Here is a 19,127-nt window from a genome sequence, read left to right as displayed (position 1 = left end):
TGTCACCATGGAAATAGAAGAATGCCACCTTATTGGCTTCTAATGCTCATTCCATCTTAAAGAGACAGTGCACAAAACTGTCTTGCTCAGAGAATTGCCCTGGAATTATTTAAGGGCGCACAAGAAACTTGCATGAGAAAAGACAGGGTAGAGTGTAAGAAGCCCAGGACTCTCCAGCAGCAATAAATGATTTAAGGTAGATGTAATTCACATGAGCAGCTCTGTCTGGACAGCCTAGAGACACAGATCCCATTTAAGAAACGATCCGTAAAAGCACAGGGACCATCTGTGCAAACCTCTGCTTGCTGGCCCTCAATACCTTCCTACCTCGCGCCAGGGCCGGCAACACAACAGAGGAGTTTGCTCACCTTGTTAAAAGTTGCAGTCCTTCCCCTATGAGGCTGGCAGAAAGGTGAACGCTGTTTGTGGCAGTGTCCGTTTGCAATGTGACCACATCTCTAGGAGCCAGACAGTAACCAATTCATTCTTATTGGCCAGTAAGCAGCTTTCCAATGGTAATGACTTTTGGACATCATCGTCAACCATGGGCTCAGCACTCCGATCCCTCCCTCACCATTTCATTCCATCTTTCCCAGTCCAGTGCAGAGTGGCTTAGTTTCTGTAGACTAATTTTGCACCAACCTACCCATTCTCTGTGGGGTCTGCCTCTCAGCAATTTAAAATTTCTCTCCCCCAATTGCTGTGGGGTTATTTGCAATTTTTTTTTTTTTGTGAAGGGTTATTTCTGGTAAGTTGTAACGTGAATCTATTAAGGGCCTTCCAGGGGCCCAGTCCTCTGCCTAGCTATCTCATTGAGCTGGAAGGGACCTTGAGAGGTCATTGAGACCAGTCCCCTGCCCTCACAGAAGGAGCCATCACCATCCCTGACAGATTTTTTTTTAAATGTATTTGACCCAGCTCTCTAAATGGCCCCTCAAGAATTGACCTCACAACCCAGGGTTTAGCAGGCCAATGTTCAAACCGCTGAGCTCTCTCTACCCCTGTCCCCAAGGAGTTTATCTGAATGCAAGTAGATTTAAGAGGTTTTTAAAAGCATTTGTGGATTCTAGCAGCAGTTTCAAGTTCTTTAGTTTCTAAAATGCAACCCCCTTGCAAATCTGAATTGCAAAACCACCCCATCCATGGGACTGGGAACAGGGGGGATGGAGCCAGCGGCCAGGATCCAAGACCCAGGTGATATGGCGTGAAGCATGGTTCAAGGGCCATGAACAAGCCATGATGTTTAGACATCTAGTTTTACATTGCTTCAGTATTTTGAGACTGACATGACTGTGGGTGTCAAGAGGTTATTTTAAATGGAATTCAAAATTGATAACGTGGTCCTGATCCTAAAAATAATCAAAACATGGTAACTTTACCTGTGAGACAACCCCTAAACCATTCCTTGACACTCCTGTAAGTGGAAGTTCCATGGACACTGTATATGTGGAAGTGGAGGATCACATGGAAGGCTGATGAGGTACACAAATAGATTGTGCTCATCTGACAGTGTGCGTGTGCTGATGATTGACTGCTGGACTAATTAGGAAGACAGGTAGTCAGGGACAAGAGGACTCAATTCAGGAAGTTTTAGAGGGACAGCTGTGCAGAGATGCCTTTAGGCTGACAAGGAAAAAGGTTTCTTTCCCTGGCATCCACAGCTGAAAAGCTAACGCTGTAAGGGAAGAAAAATTACTCACCATCAATGACAGGTGTGTGGGACACTTAGCATTATAATGGAAACAGTGGAAGATTTTTAAGGAGGGTGCTGAAAGCTCCCTGTCAGCCCCCAACCTGAGATCAGGAGCAAAGGTCTGTCTCGAGGGAGACCTGGACAGGGTTCAGGGAAGAAGGCCACAGCTGGGGGAAGGCACTGGGCATGGAGGAGTAGGTGGGACCCCATGGGAGAGACCAAGAGCAGAACCCTGGCTGTGGAACCAGAAGCAGAGCCCAGGAAATGAAGCCCTGACAGTGTGTGTGGGGGGAGGGGAGGAATCAGGAACAAGAGCCTGAGCATGGGACCAGTGGTTGGGGAGTGAAGTGGGGGGGTCCCAGAGCAGACCCCTGTGTGAGGGACCAGCATGGGACCTGAGCCCAGGCAACGTGAGGGACTGGGGAGCTGAGTGTGGGTCAAGGGCACAAGTGTGAGACCCATCCCTACTTCCTGAGCCTATGGATAACAACGACCAGGGAAGAGATAAAACCTACATGATCATTCACCTATTTATAAAAGGCTCGCTCAGTTCTTCCTTCCCTAGAAGCACAAAGTTTTCAGTCGCAAAGTTTCATCAAGGAGCAAAGATTAAAACTAACACTGTTTAGCCACGTCTAACTACATAGATCGACTGTATTTTATCAACTTTTTTTTTTTTTAAAAAGGCTACGCCTGTTTTTAAGAGTACCAATCATCATGATCCCTTCCTTCCCCCCTTCTGTATATATGAGTATTTTGCTGTGCACTCAAACAAAAATGTTTATCTTTTTAAATGCATACAAAAATGCATGGAAAAACCACAGTGCATCCAGAGTAATGTAAAAAGGCATGTTTGTACCTTTTATTATCAAATTTACATTCTGCTATGAAACATTAGGTGCAAAAAGCAAATGAACAAAGAAGTTCCCAGTTTCTCAAAAATCTTGTGCAACTATCCAATGCAGTGGCTAAAGAGACCTCAAACCCAAACATTTGCTCTTTTCTATGTCGTTTGCTTTGATTACATAGATTTCCTTCTGCTTAAAACATATTCCATCCCACAGCTCATGTGTGCTTTTAGTGCACAGGTTTGTATGTTGTTTCACTTCATAGAAATTCAGGTGGTGAAATTAAAGCCCCGTGGTTCTACAGGCAGGAAATTAAACGTTTACTTTGCTTGCTTGTCATAAATATGCTCAAAACCTGAATAAGACAGGCACCAAGGTTGGCCGACTGACACTGCAGGAAGTGCTCTTCCTGGGTTTGTCCTGAAAGCAACAGACAAATTCCATCCTGCAAGTTTGTGGACACAGAAATTGTTTCAACTGCAGTTATTTGTTGCTGTTACCACTAGCTCCACCCAGCAGTGTAAGACACCTTGAATAAAATCAAGAGACCCTTTGTAGAATTTTAGATCATTCACATAAATACTTGTCACTAATGGGAGGCCAGAGACATTTTTTTCCAACTCGACAGGAATTAAACAGGCTGCCAAGATCATCATAAAGGCCTATCACAAAATGTTGTCTTTTAGATTTGGCACAAACCACTGGTGCATCCTTCAGGTCTCAGTATTCTTTGACCACGGAACTTCAGTACAAGTATACAAAAATCTACATGAAGTGTTCAAAGATGTATACAGCCGCATGTGCACAAGTGCTGGACAGCCAGCTGATGAGACACTCTCTACAAACACTTTATTAAACATTAGGTTAGGACAACTTGGTATCATTCAAATCATAACAGGTTATTAAAAAGCTTAACTCCATAAATGCATTTAATTACTGCTTTTAAATGAATTTCAACAGCAATTTGGTCTGAAAAGGAGTCCGACTCAGTTTTGATTCATCTGCTAAGAATACACAGCGATGGCAGTTAATATGAAACTAGTTAAAATACATACACATTAATTCGATACATGTTAAGAGTCTAGCTGTAGTTTACAATATTTATATGATAAATGCACATAAATGGGATATTAATTTGACATAACTGCTGTCAGACTGCGTGGTGTCCTATTGCTTTGTCACCTGATATTCCCCTGGGAACTGCAAAACACACAGGTGACATACCAAATGCTTAGTTCACTGGAGAACAAGTACTCACCTTGCCAAGTGAGGTAAGACCCTACTCCTGGTTAGGGAAGTCCACATAAATGCTTTGAATCAAAATTAGGAACACTTTTTGTCGTTTAGAACAGAATTAACCCACATGCATTATTTTAAAATTAACAGATTTAATGGAACTATTGAATGCTAATATATACCACTGATGGTGGCTGCTGAGAAGCATTGCGAAGCAGTAGTACTTGGAGTGGTTACTACTTTTCTGTTTTAGAAACAAGCTTTAGATCAAAACGCATCTTTAAGACACCTAAAAAAGTGTAAAAGTCATGTTATAAATGACAAAACTCCACTTATGAAGCTATCATTTCCTGATATGTTCCATTTAAAGGGCTTTTTTTTTTTAAAAATATAACAGGCACCAGATCAGCATGGTTGTGCCTTTTGCCAGTTATAACCAGTCATATGTTTGTTTCAGTCCAGTGGACCAGAGAATGCCACAAAAAGCTCCAGGTACACAGGTCTTAGAGAGTTTAGCCACCCTAGTTAAAACATGGCTGTTACCAAACCCGATCTAACGTTGTATGACTGGTTAGAGTGAATGGGCCCAAAGAGTATTAAAGCCTATATAAAAATTATTCTAGTGCAGGTAAAGACTGTTCAGTCAAAACATACATAGTTTGGAACTCTGATTTGATCCCTTATGCTAACTCATACTGGCCAGGTCCCCCCTAGGCCCACCACAGCTACATTTAGTAACTAAAGTATAATTGATAATTCAGTTGTACAGAACTGGGGTCAAGCTCAGTGTAACTAAAGTTACATAACAAACTACTCTATTTCACTTGGATTAAAAGACTTGCTCACAACAAACACTTACAGAGACCCAGCACTAAGCAGTTTGGACAGGGTTCTCTCTCCTCTCCCCGACCCAGTGTAGGCATATAGTTTTTCAAAGGAAAAACTTTTTCTGCTTAGATTACCTAGGATTCTTTTAAGTCCACTGGGGGTGGCTCATAGTGCCCTGCTACTCAGCACCCAAAGATGCCAAAAGGTTTATTTTCAAGTAACTTGTACATTTTTGTCCATTAAGTTTTCCAATGCAGTGAGCTTGCATCCTGAGATAATTATTAGTGTCACTCAGAATAGGGAGGCTTAGAACTGCTCTCCATCAAAAAAGAGGTGGCAGATTATCTTCAGACAATGACAAAACTCATTCCTATTTGTTACAGTGGCTACAGAAACTCCTCATGCTATCTTGTTGCTTCAGTGCCAGAAAGTCTTTAATGTTCTTTTTTTGTGCTAACTACAGTCCCAGAACAATTTTCCTGCACTGCTTCCTCAGAGAAATCTGAGTAACAGAATCCTGCCTAGAATGAGAAAGTGTCAAATATCAACTCCACTGGGTTTATATTGCTAAAGTCTCTCAACCATAGAGCCCATCCCGCAGTCCAGAGCAGAGTCAGTCTCAAAACTTTTAACATTGTCAAGTATATGCTCCCTGTTTAGATCAAATAAAAACAAACCTAGAAGCAAGCATTTATGTTTCATTCCCTTTTACAACATTAGAATGTGCCTGAGATTGTGTCTGTGTGCAAATATACCGTCTTTCATTAAAAATATATACATAGCATGCTTTGGAAAGCTCTCTTCGCTTGAAACAAACAACATTTCCTAGAATATAATATTTTCTCAGCTTAACGCCTACTGATTGCCCTCACTCAGTGTGCTTTCACCAGCCTTCAGAAAGCCCAGTACAACATCATTCTGTTAATACTCTAAGAACAGCACCATTGCACTCATCCACAGTGAAATCCCTACCCAGTTTGTACATGCAATGAAAAGTATAAAACAATGAAAAAAAAAAAGGATTTAATTTTTCAGTTGCAAAAGCAAACAAAGGAATCCGAGTTGTTCCTGTGCTTGTTCTTCACCACAGAGATGGATTTGGACCAATTACTCTGGGGCAGTACAGAATATATTCCTTGTTCCTTTTACTAGTAGCTTCAGTGGTACCTCTAACATTTGGTAAAACAATACAGTCCTGGGGGGGTGTGGGCGAGATAGCGCATTCTACAGGACGGTTATTGCCCTGGATACACAAATCTGAAAGCTGAAGATACGGGCGTTTGTTATTGACGTCTTTCATTCAAGCCAGGAAATCAGATTCCTAAAAAGTCTCAATATTTAGCTTTGGTTTCTTCTTTCCTGTGATCTCGTTCCAAATCTTTCTTCTTCCTTCCTCAGCTCCATCATCAACTCTCCCATCTCCCTCTTTTTCCACTTTAAACATCCGCATTCCTTCTGCAACCATCCATTCCACATTTGTATCAGATGTTCAGCCTTAATGTGTTTGTCCTGCTACAAGTCTGTTACTGAGAAACCACTCCATCTTCTTTTAACATACCCATTACTTTTGATGAGGATGTACAAAATGGAGCTGCAAGTGCCCCAATCATGACTGGAAGACTCTGGTTTCTTCTCAGTCCACCCATCAGATTACTACCTGCACTTAAAAATATCGCCGAGTCCTGCTTCTGCAGGCCAATTTCTGACCCTTGATTTTTTCCACAGTCTCCTGCCTCAGGGGGTTTGACTGCTCTGGTGATACCCAACCTCTTCAATCTGTTCACCAGATTCATCTTCTGTTGGTCTGGGTTAGGTGGGTTATGGAGTGGTTTCAGGCCACACCTCTCCTGCAAGAATGTTTCCGCAGGTCGTGATGCCAGGAAGTTTTCAGAGAGAGGTGCTCGTGTCTCAAAAGGCAGAGGGGAAGAACAAGGTGAGTGAGATGGAGAATTTGGTGGAGTAGAGGGAATGGGAAGAGTTCGTGGGGGCTGTAATATAGGTAGCTTTTCTGGTATGGGTCTATAGCAAACCTTGGCAGAAATGCCTTGTTCTTGCAAGAGTTTAGTCAGGCTGGTGGTGTTGCTCAAGGTGGTGGTAGGATCTTTTCTGTTGGTGATGAATTCTCCAATACTAAGTCTACAGGACACTGCTGGGGAACTCATCACTGGATGGTTAGTACTGTTACCGCTACTTCCAAATGACAATGGAGTGTACATGGAGCTGGAAAATACACACAAAACACACACACAATGTCACTATTACTGTACCATGCTCTGGAAACTTTCATATAACGTAGAGAAAGCTAATAATAGACTCACAATTCTGTATCCACCTATAACAAGATTCATTGCAACTTTTACAACTTCAGACTTTAGAATATTCAGAAAAATAAAGGACACTAGAAAGCACCTTACTGAAGGGAAGCATTTAGAAAACATCAAACCTTACAGGATCCTACACAACCAAACTAAATGATAAATTACAGTGCAGCACTTTTAAGTGCATTAAAACCACCATGAAGAAAGTACCCTACTAAAATATATTCATTCCCCACTTCCTAGTGCGCTGTAATAATTTTTGCTGTCCAAAGTGGGTTATGGTACAATGAAACTTGAGAATCCCTGGGCTAATTGTAATTGGGAAGGTGGGAACAGGTTACTGGTGCAGTTGTTTATTGGAGGGAATAGGGCAAACCCAATGGGGTTGATTGCAAACCATCATGGCACATATAAAAGTGATTTCTTTGTCAAGCCTTAGTTTGGAAGAGTATACTTTTAAAATGTCCTTGGTTGTGAAGCCAGAGATTAATACCATAAACTAGAATTTTTCCAAAGCCTATTACTACTTAAGATTGTCTTGATACATTTGAAAGAAATATAATTATAGAAGCATATAACGGATTTGCTGTGCGGAAAAACACATTGGTAGAGGGAGGCTGAAGATCTAAGCAGTTGCAAACCTGGTTCACCACTGCTGGAACCTGGAGGATTTGCAGAACTGCCACTTCAGCTGGTAAGAAGCTAAGAATTAACACTCTTCAGTCCAAGTTTTTTCTCTCCCACATATCCTCTGTTTCTTAATCCTTCTTTTCCATCCCCAATGCACCAACACTGTCAGCACCTCCCACTTGTCTCTACTACTAGAACAACTCAGTGCTTCATGACACAACATCTAGTTCAGAAATTCTCAAACTGTGGGTCTGGACGCCATTTTAATGGAGTTGCCAGGACTGGCTTAGACTTGCTGACTCCCAGCGTGAAAACCTGAGCTCCACTGCCCAGTGCCAAAGACAAACCTGAGGGATTCAGCTCTGGGCGGCAGGGCTCAAGTTAAAGGCACCTTGTGTGGGGCTTGGTCTTTGCCTTGGTTTCCTTCCCACCTGGGGCAGCAGGGCTTAGGTGGCCTCAGGCTTCACTCCCGCTTTCTAGGGTAATGTAGTGATTTTTGCTGTCCAAAAGGGGGTCATGGTACAATGAAGTGTGAGAATCCCTGGTCTAGTTTTCATTGGGAAGGTGGGAGCAGGTTGCTGGTGCAGCTGTTTATTTGAAAGAATGGGGAGAAACCAGACCAGATTTAAAGTGCTTTCTGGGTAAGACATCTATGACATTCTGAAGCCTCAGAACACCAAGATCCAGACCACTGATTTGTCTAAACTCTCACCCAGCGCTATAACTCAGGAGAAAAACCACCAAGATCCAATATACAAGCAATTAATAATGCTCCTAACCAACTTCACAAGGTCCTACCTGATCCCAAATTCCACAGAGGGTCATCTTGCATGAAGTGTGATCACCTTCACTGCATTAGTTTGGATAACTACAGAGGTACTATGTGGGAGGAGAACTCCATTAAGTGAGTCCTTTTTTAAAAACCCAATTCTTTACAAGTCCCCCCTGCAACAGTGAATCCCATCAGTGGACTATCTGCTGCATAGAGTTATATTTCCAGTTGCTGGTCTAAATTTACTTCCACAATAGGAGTGGAACCAGTGAGTGGTGAAGTTAAAGAGAGCAGTGTCCAGGGATATTTGTGTGCAAATGAGTGAGAATGACAACTCCATTCTCATAATTTTCTTCATACTTAAAACCACTTTTAAGAACATCAGTCCCAACTGCTCCTCCCTGGGGAAGATACATTTGTCTCTCTTTTCTCTACCTGGTCCATGCCCCAGGAGCAACTGATTTCCTGCAATAACTCTGAATGTTAAGAGACATCTTACCTGGGGGTAACCTGAGTGACATCAGAGGGATGAAGGATCCTACAGGTAGTGAAGGTAAACGTGGAGTTTGTGGAAGAGAGACACTTCCCTGGATTTGAGGCTGCAATGCACACAGAAAATACAGCCAATGGAGGACAAAAAAGGACTAATGCAATAAAGGTACCATTATTTCAGTTTTTATTTAATTTATTTATTTATTTATTTTGGGGGTGGGAGGAGTGTTAAGGACCAAAAAGGGAAAATCTTCCCACAGAGAAATATGTTAAATGGAAAAGATACATTCCTTTCTTTTTACAATGTAAGTGTCTTAAAATAAAACAAGGTAAGATGAAGTGAAATTGAGACAACTCCATATTGGAGTTTCTGCTTCTTTACAGAGTGTGCATCTTGCACATTAGTGAGAGTGCTGTACCTTGTGTTTTGACTGTAAGATTGATCCTAGAATCTAGGTTCATTTTACACTCTGATGCAAACTCTTCCCATGACCCAGGACACATCAAGTATCCATGTGTTAGTTTTCCCCATGAGTAAGAAAGGGGAAAGAAATAGTTATATTCTTCACAGGTGTGGCAAGGACTAGTTGCTGTTTGCCAAGTGCTTTGAAGATGGAGAGCACAGGAAGTGATCATTGATTTTTACTGACATGTGCTTCAGTTAACATTGTATGACTGCTGTCTTCTGGTACCTGGATGAAAACAAAGACTCACAAGAGGCTACTTCCTTAAACAAGTGTAAAATGAAGTTCTGCAAAGAAGTTTGCCTTTAAATTGCCCAGAGACAAATCCAGACTTCTTAATTCAGAAATCTCATATTGCTCAATCTACCGGTAGGCCATTGTATAGAAACCACTCACAGAAACACCTGCTGCAGGCAAGCATTATCTCCTCATACCAATAACAAGGGAGAAATCAGTGTTTAAATGAGCAGTTTTATTCCCTTACCGTGGCCTTATAGATCAATGAAAAAATCTGAAGCTTCAGGTTTTCAAAAATACAGTGCTTTCCCCGCCAACTGCTTTAAATGCAGATTAAATTTCTTCCTGATGGAATCTTTTTCATGCCTTCTAGGAACATTTAAACAAACAAAAAACAGATTTCCACGGAATAATTTTTTAAATCGGATTTTTTGTAATTTTATGAAAGGGGCCAATTGCTTTTTATACAATCCTGGTTCAGAATAGAGGAGTTCCCCTTTGATGAGCATACTTGGTTAAGAATTCAGTTTTTGGTCATGTCGAAAAACAACTTCCCCTGCAGCTGCATGCTCCATGAAAGCCCAGGCTTAGAGGTACAGTGCCACCTTCTGTATTGCCAGTGTTATATCCTGCAAAAACCCTGTTCCTGGAGATCCTCCGTCCAAGAACTAACCTGACTTCACTCTACTTAGCTTTAAAATCTGGCAAGGGTAACATACAACCTTATACAGCAATGATAAGAGACACCTTAAGGCAGCATCAGGAGTGGAGTATAAACCATAATAAGAGATACAGAAACCCCGCCCCCCCCCCCCAAACATCCATGACTCTTACCAGTGAGTGGCACTGTTGCTGAAGTAACAGGTGGTAGGAAGATCTCTGACATGGGCTTTGGCACGGCATGTTTCCTTTCCTCCAGGGAAGGCTGCTGCACTTGAAATGTTATACCTCCTTCCCCTTCTTCCTCATCTTCCTCCAAGTCAGAGATGTGGTAGACGGCATCCTCGGGCAATGGCGTAAAGCCTTTTGTGACAACACCTGGCCGTGGGTCAAGGATGGTACCTAGGTTGGGTTGAGCAAGCTGCTGCCAGTGGAACAGAGTCTGAGATCCTGAGGAGGAAAAACAGGGTGATGGGATTTTTCTGTTCAATTCTATTGAATCACAGGAGCGCCCAGAAAACAATACAACCTGGCCTACAGGTCATAATGGTATATGAGAAGCATTTAGATCAAGAGACTCAGAGTTAAACAGCAATGCCTACTACTGAGCAAGTGCTACTCTCGAGTCTCTTACCCTCAAGTAAATTGTGCTACCTCCAAGGTAGCAGATCACTGTCTTGCTTCAAGGGCTTCTAATTCTTGCGTACCAACCCATTCCCAGAGAAACACCAATTTAATTACCATACACAGAGATTTCACCACAAGTGACGCACAATGTTTCCGTCTGCTAGAGGGAGAAGGCAGATTATTTCCTCACCTTCAAGAGGTTTAACAATTTGTAATTTCTCTGGCAGGAGCACACGGAGGCTGGGAGAGCTCCCAGAAAAGTCAGTGAATTCTGAACTTGAACCCCTGGACAGACAGCTCTCTGCTGATGTGCTACAGCAACCAGCCTCTTCTTTCTGCTCTGCCAGCAAATGCATTTTACGCTCCAATTCCTCCTCAAAGAACTGCTTTTCACTCTGGTAGTTCTGCTGACGGAGGCGAAGCGTGTGCAGAGCCGTGGCTACATCTTTGTCTCCTGAGGTTCCAGGTTGATCCAGCTCCTGGTTGCTCCTTGGGGAAACATAAAATCAGAATAGGGATTTATGACTCAATCTGCTAATGCAGACATTTCTAAAGTAAAAAGGGGCCCAGGTTGGACGGAGTTTTGGGCCAAGGAGAAAACAATGAAGTTGCTTTAAAGACTTATTTAATTGGTGTAGTCAGTATCACAATATCTTGCAAGATCTCAGGCCTAAAAATCTGCAGACAAAGTTGGGTGGAGGCAGAATCCCACAGATTGATTATTAAAGAACAAAGCTAGCCAGTGTACAAGATAACCTGTTTGTTTTTTAACCTGAAGTCACTGAATTAACTACATAAGGATGTTTGTAGTTCTTTCTATTGTTTGCTTGCTCACATTCATCCTCTTCTGCCTTATAAACACCACTTAATCTCTTCCCCCTTCAACCTTGGTTCACAAAGCCATAGACATATATGACTTGCCAGCCCAATAGGTGTGGATATTAGTATTGAAAGTCAGGTCATCAGTGGACGAAACCTGGATTTACAATATCCCATAAGATGACAGAGGGAAGTTGCAACATTTAGCAGTTAGTTAACAGACAAAGGGAAATAGTCTGAAATACATTGCTGAGGTGAAAAAGCCGGGCCCCAGCTGCCATGGCAAGTCATCTCTAGTTTGGATGAGAGCAACAGGATTCTAGTTCAGCAACGAAAACTGGTAAATCCTATGTATGCATATATACCACTATTAATACAGGTAACCTAAAAATCACACTAGCGTACTGAGTCTCCTACTTTGAGATTTCCTCGGAGCTGCTCCTCTGATGCATGTTGTCCTCCACTTGCAGGCCAGACTGAAAGGGCTTTGAGGTCATAACAACACTTGAACGATTAGATCCAGGGATTGGTAGCAGGGCAGGAAATGAAGAAGAGCGATTATGTGTAACATTAGCAACCTTCACAGTATCAAACACCCGCTTTTGCTGCACCCTGGGAAAGGGAAAGAAAAACCACACTCAACTCCCTTTTCATCCTTGGAGGAAAAAACTGACCAATGACCAATAATATTCTCTGAAGTGTTCTGGGTGGGATACATTTAAAAAAAAAAAAAAGTTTTAAGCAATCACAAGACTTCTGCTAGGCTATGCAAGTCCAGTAAAAAGTGTAGAGAATCAGAGCCCAGAAAGAACAGAGGTCTGAGTGATGAAGCTCCTGAGGGGTATGCTCTCTCCTGCTGGAAAATACCACCCTCCAAGGGCTTGAAATTAAAAAAAAAAAAAAAAAAAGGAAGTGGCATTAATATCATCATGCAAGAACTTTCAAGGTCAATAAAATGTATTAAGTTCAGCCCTTATTCCTGAGTAAAAGCTCCAGGAAAAGGTCTTTAAGTTACTGGAAACTGATAGCATTTCTCTTCGGTTCTAGTCTCCCTTATAGAAGGCTTCCAGAGATTTTAATAGAGTTGAAATCATTGTGGTAATACAGAAATTAGTTTAAAACTTACAGAATTTGTGAATATCATCCTTTCAGTACATTTTAACCATCCCAGAGACCTCAAGAAGAGAGGTCTGTACTGGACTAAATTCCATAAGATTGTCAACAATGCTAGAAAGGGGATTTTTCTCCTGAAGGATAAGGAACTTTCCCATAAAGGCACAAATATCTAGAGATTCAGCCACTCCCAGCAACTACTGGAACCTCACAGACAACTAGTCTTTCCCTTGTATTTGCCTGTCTAGCAAAATGTCAAAGAAGAATGCCTATGGGAAGGCAATGAGAGATAGCAGTGGTAGTCTAAACACTACCAAAACAAAAAAGCAGCCCAGTAGCACTTTAAAGACTAAAAATAATTTATTATATGAACTTTTGTGGGACAGACGCACTTCAGACCATAGCCAGACCAGAACAGACTCCATATTTAAGGCACAGAGAACCAAAATAGGAATCAAGGTTGACAAATCAGAACATTATCATCAAGGTGAGCAAATCAGAGAGTAGGGGGTGCAGGGGTAGTCAAGAATTAGATAAAGCCAAGAATGCATAAGAGCCCCTATAATGACCTAGAAAATTCCCACTCCGGTTCAAACTGCGTGTTAATGTGTCGAAGGCAGAAGATGAACTTACTTTTGTTTACCAAAAACAGATTCTTCGTCTAGAATCATCTCTTTCCGCATTGAGCCCTCAATTTCTGCTGCAAGGGACTCCTGTAGGGAGCAAACCAATCAATTCAAATGCTCTCCTCAAGAAGTTGGGCAATCGACACCCAGTTACTTGCGGGTGTACACACACACACACACACACACACACACACACACCACACCCCCCCCCATTGTTTACTGTCAGTACACAGGCCTTGAGACACAGATGAAGGAGGTCAGGCACACATCAGAAAACATTTGCTGGCACAGCTAGTCCACCACAAAAGCTTTAAGTGTATATGCTCTTTATGCTAGCATAAAAGTGCTTTGCATGTATAGCTTATATTGGCTGCCCAAGCAAAAGAAAACAAAACCAAAACCAAATTTTATGCAGTACTAATGCATCTATACCAGGGCTTTCACCAGTATAAAAATAAAAATCAACTCCCTAACCAATATTACTATACTAACAAAAATTTCCAATGTAGACCTGGCCAAAGACACAGTTCCCCAAAAACATGAATCTAAAAGAAACCAAAATTTGCAATCTTAAGTTTTCCACTGATCATTTACAATCATGTCAAGGCTATGCATTTCTATTGGTTTTCAGCCCTGATTTCCTAAGAAGGGGATGACAGAGTAGTATATCGTGAAGATAAAATTACAGCAACATAGTGCACTACAGAAGGGTGATAACTTTCAGGAGCTGTTGTTTTTAAAAAAAAGCAGCTGTCAAGCTACTAAGGCCTCACTCGCACTGAGGAAAATATAATGGCTAAACTGGGGGCACGTTTTTCTTGAATTTCCCCACAAGAAAATGACTGAAATTTGCCACACCCTGTATGCAGCAGAACAGCCATTTAAAAGTTCGATCCACAACATGTTTGATTGTCACTTTTCCCATATAATGTGCTAGCAGTCTAATTTCTTTAAAAGATTTAGGTGCAATTGGGTTCATATGACACTGGTTCAAAAAAATAAAAATCTTGTGAGGCATTTGGATTTCTTAGCAAGCAACATGTTATAAAAACTAGGATGAACTTAAAGAAGAGATGGTGGCATGTTTGTTGGCAATACAAGGGAAGGAAAATGTGGAACACACGTGCAGAATGCAGTTTTAAAATCACTTCATTAGTGATTAAATGGACCAAATGGGGAAAATTTAAGAGATTACTTCAGATCTTAGATTCAGAAATAGGAAAAAACAGGCCATTCAATCCATCCCTCTGACACTGGCAGGACTACTCTCTGTGGCACTCTAGCCATTACAGCAAACAACAATGATTTTGCCCTTGCAATTCCATGATACTAAAAGCTGTTGGTAGCATTACAGCCCTACAACCTAGCAGTGCTGATACACCATGCTAAGAAAAACCACAAGATTCATTACCAAAGGAAATGCCCCACATGACTGGGGGCGGCAGAGATGTACACCAGGGCTGGCTCTGCTGCGCAGTTCCTTCACTTCTTCTTGCAATTCATGCAACAATCCCAGACATTCTGCATTCCAGTCCTGCAACTCATGCAGCTGCAACACAAAACAGGCCATTAAATGTAGCCTCCATCCGTAACAGAAGCAAAGACAGTACTGCAATGACCAAATGAATTAATTTACCCTGTTCTTTTCAGACAGCCTCTACCAACCCTGGGTTAAACCCTCACCACCAAACACAAACCAAGCTTGCTCTCCTCTTCCTCGCCCTGCTTCAAATGGGCAAATGCAAGCCCCCCTTACCTCTCCTGTCAGCTGTCTCTGGGCATCTTTTGAAGCTTGTAAGTGAAGTTTCAGCTCCTCCTTTTCAATCACATGCTGTAGGTACAAAAAGCAAAGCAAAATAGGTCGCTCAGATTATTTCCTCTTTTTCTTCTGGGGAAAAAAGTTCTTCCTCTCCAGAGCATCCTCTGAAATAAGCACGCTCCTAAAACAGCGGCCTGTCCTTCAATCTCTCCTTGACCTACTTTATGGACAGGTTGGAACTCCTGAATCCAGCATTCTCCGGTCCAGTGACATCCCTTGTTCTGCTGAACAAGGGATGTACCTGGACCAGAAAGCCAGGCAGGAGGGTGCTGCCCATATCCTCTGGCAGCCTGAACGTGCAGGGGTAGCCCCTAGGGCTGTAGCCATGTTCCCAGCATTGAGCTGGAGCTGGCTTCCCCTGGCAGCCCTGCAGGGCCTAGGGTAGCTGTGTGGGGCTGAAGGTGAGCCCCAGTGAGGGCCCAAGCCAGCTTTCCCTGGCAGCCCCAGGACATGGACAGTAGCCTGGCAGCAGCACTGGACTGGTCCCTGGGCAACAGAAAGAGGTAGGGGAGCAGCCCAGTGGCAGTGGGGGTGGTGGCTTGGGGATCCTGGCAGGGAACTTCCCTGGTCCAGAAAAGTCTCTTGTCCAGGACCAGTCATGTCCCAACCGTGCTGGATCAGGGAGGTGGAATTCATACACACCTCTTTGAGTTTATGCTGAAGATCAACAATCTGAGACAGGAGGGTTGAGATCTCTTCCTGATAGCGAATCAGCTCTTCACTCTTTCCAGATAACTCTTCTGTCATTCTGCCAATCTGAGCATGTGTTTCCCCTAAAGAGAGAGGGGAAATTAAAAAACAAAACAAAACACCACACACATTCAGTGTACAGCACTCCCTGCCACACACTCCAGGCAAAAAGATGAACACTGTAGTCTTCAAAGAACTGTGGAAGTCCTTAAGAATCAAATTTACTGTGTACACAGCTGGCTCTTTGGATCGCCAATATGATGAAAAGCACAGGAAGGCGCTGAACGTTAAACTCATACCATCTGTGACTGACCTCACACAGCGTGTACTGCAGTAAGACTGCCTGCATTATGTTTTTACAGCAGATCAGCTAACACACATCAGTTATGCCAAGGCAAAACACTCTAAAAAGGGATTTAAAAAAAAAAAAAACATGGAAGACATAGTTCATAACGTCTACCAGCCCCTTCATCTCACACCCTACAAAAAAAGGACTCCATGTGTCTTTCAAAAGATGCAGCAACCAGTGAATGAGAAGCCCAACCCTGATCAGCCCAAGAGAGTTTGAAACAAAACACAGGAGAGATCTTCAATAACTAGAAAGGAGATGAGAGAAAGATCCATTTTATGAGTTTCTGAAGTGCCTAGAGCACCTTTGAGTGCTATAGAGAGTCACGTCCTCCTTGGTGGCGGTACAGCAAAGTGCTGTGTAGCACAGTATCTAGCAACCTCCAGTCACTGAGGTTACACAACTTCTATAGAATACAATGGGAAGTCCTGTGGCACCTTATAGGCTAATAGATTTTTTGGAGCATAAGCTTCATCTGACATAGCAGGTCATTGCCCATGAAAGCTTATGCTCCAAAAAACTTCTTAGTCTAGAAGGTGCCATAGGACGTCCTTGTTGTTTTTGCGGATACAGGCTAACATGTCCACCACTCTGATCGAAGGAAACAATAAAGCAAGTAGACAATCAGATGGGCATTAAACCAAAACCCTTTATTGTTATTCAAAATATGGGCAGGCAACAGTGCAGAGTACTTTACAGGGATTATGCAAAAAAACCTTCTCACAAGATAATCCTATCTTCCTAGTGAATATGGGAGGAGGAATAGATAGATCAAATGAATATAAGTTTAAATTGCCAGATTACATAATTACCAACGATAGTTAATATCACTCCCAAATGGACTAGAGCGTGATTGCTTACGTTCGTACAGGGTAGGGGAATTTATGTAACTGTAAAGGAATGCAAATCATTCTTGCAGAGATTTCACTATGAATGCAAATTGATTTCAATGCTCTGTTAGGCATTGTTTCAGGAGGGGAGTTTGTGTGTGTCCATGGAGCTATGAGCAGGTAGAATGGGTAGTCAAGAGATCAAATATTGATCAGTTTAATAATTGCAAGAACAAGATCTACTATTCACAATCTCAGATATGTCCTGTAAAATGATCTCTGGGGAGACTGAAAATCTGTCTGGAAGCTCTTCGGAGCACTAAGCTTAGCTCTGTTTTTAAGAGCTCAGCTCTGCAAGAGGCATTCCATTTTTGGCAAACATCTCTCTTCATCTTTTGCATACCTATACGTTGGTCTTCCAACCGAAGCTCAGAGCCATAGTGATGCAGGAAGAAATCAGAGCTTATAAAACAGAATTGTTACTCTGAACTGGTCAAGTAGTTAGGCTTACTCACAGTTCATGGAAATATATGAAACTCTCCTCTGAGTTTAGGGATAGACAAAATCTGAACACAGGGAGATCAAACACCTTTCCCCTGTTTCTACTATGACATACAATCTGGGTACTCACTGAGCTCTTTGACACAGTTGCTGACCAGCTCCTGCTCTTTCGCTTCATATGTAATGGTTTCTGTCTTTAGATGACAAGCCTTCAAAGAAAATTAAAGAGCCAACATCAACTTCAAAATTACACTTCCATCTGAAAACCTTTTGTACATGCAGAAATTACTAGTAATGTCGGATGGTCACTCAAAATTTAGAGAAAACAAAATTCCCCCCCACTTTTTCCCCCATGTTGATTATTTTGAGCAGTTGACTGTACTTTCTGCTGAATTTACTTCACTACAATTAAACTTTCTGGTAGTTAGACATAGAAAAGAGGGGAACAACCTAAACAAAAAAAGCAAACGTAAAATGTAGCTGTAAGAACTCAAAGTTTGGTAGGGGAATTCAGGGAGTAGGTACTGTACTTGGAACTAGACAACTCAAGTTTACTACTAATGAATTCCTCAAAACAGAGGAATCCTGTAGTCTGGAAACTGAATGGAACATCAGTCACATCCACAAAGGCCACAGAATCTTTGAAAAGCTCTCAGAATAGGAACAACACTTTCATTTCTCCCACCATTTATCTATCTAGAATTGTAAGTTCTCTGGGTCAGAGATTGTTTGACTGTGTAAGTATGTACAACAGAAGCATACAGGGACCTCCATTTTGGTTGGCGTGTCTGTGTGCTACTGGAATAAAAACAAAACCATTAATACTAATAGCCTCCTTCCAGAGAATTTTCATTTGCTACAGGTTGCTGATAATCAGGGTCGGCTTATCAGAAAGCTCAGCAACTGGACCTGGGGAATCTATTTCAGAGAAAGGAATTGTAGATAAAAACACTTCCACAGAACATTATCACAATGAACTATAAATAGATCTTGGCATTGCTCATGAAATCAGGCCAACCAACAAGGAGCTCAGAGTGCCTGGGGATATTTACAACAGACCAACGTGAAATTAAGTAAAACAATAAAACTATAAAAAGCGCCTCAGTTAAAAGGGCCCAGGCAAAATGGCAGGGTAAAATTTAGCCTATCATAAGTGCCATAGGTTTACTATAGGCTGGGTTAACTGCACCATTCATTACTGTTGCTGCCTGATGCTTCCTCCACTGTCAGAGCATTTCCCATTGCTTGTAACTTTGCCAAATTTTAAGTGTTTAAGCTGAAAATTTAAGTGCTGGGTACTTGCCTCAAGCTGATTATTTACTTATTTAATAGAGAAATTCAGTAAAAATATCAGTTCCTGAGAAGATGGTCGGGGAATACACATGGTTTTACTCCAGTTAAAAATAATTCTAGTGCTCTTTACTTTGAAAGGTGATCGTGCCCCCAGGCTTCGGGGGTAGGAATTTGAAATACGGCAAAGGGTGTGTGTTAGAGATGTGCCTTTTGGTTTCCCTGTGGAAATCAGACCCCCATATTTGAACATGTTCTTGGGGGGTGGGGAAATCACTGTTCACA

General features: G+C 42.0%; 1 protein-coding gene across 2 annotated transcripts in view; it reads right to left on the bottom strand.

Moving 5' to 3' along the window:
* Window positions 1–2,534: 2,534 nt before the first annotated feature.
* The window catches only part of TRAK2 (trafficking kinesin protein 2), a 58,414-nt gene continuing 41,821 nt past the window's right edge, over window positions 2,535–19,127 (bottom strand). For both annotated transcript variants that reach the window (XM_075000922.1, XM_075000923.1), the window contains 10 exons: window positions 17,683–17,761; window positions 15,825–15,955; window positions 15,120–15,194; window positions 14,775–14,912; window positions 13,371–13,450; window positions 12,042–12,236; window positions 10,996–11,294; window positions 10,353–10,628; window positions 8,825–8,924; window positions 2,535–6,825 (listed from right to left, as the gene is read on the bottom strand). In XM_075000922.1, the coding sequence (XP_074857023.1) occupies window positions 6,129–6,825; window positions 8,825–8,924; window positions 10,353–10,628; window positions 10,996–11,294; window positions 12,042–12,236; window positions 13,371–13,450; window positions 14,775–14,912; window positions 15,120–15,194; window positions 15,825–15,955; window positions 17,683–17,761 (2,070 nt within the window). In that variant the 3' untranslated portion in view covers window positions 2,535–6,128. The remainder of the gene's footprint in view (window positions 6,826–8,824; window positions 8,925–10,352; window positions 10,629–10,995; window positions 11,295–12,041; window positions 12,237–13,370; window positions 13,451–14,774; window positions 14,913–15,119; window positions 15,195–15,824; window positions 15,956–17,682; window positions 17,762–19,127) is intronic.

Source organism: Carettochelys insculpta, chromosome 8, assembly GCF_033958435.1.
Source record: "Carettochelys insculpta isolate YL-2023 chromosome 8, ASM3395843v1, whole genome shotgun sequence".
Taxonomy (NCBI): Eukaryota; Metazoa; Chordata; order Testudines; family Carettochelyidae; genus Carettochelys; species Carettochelys insculpta.
This window is presented reverse-complemented; position numbering and strand designations above follow the sequence as displayed.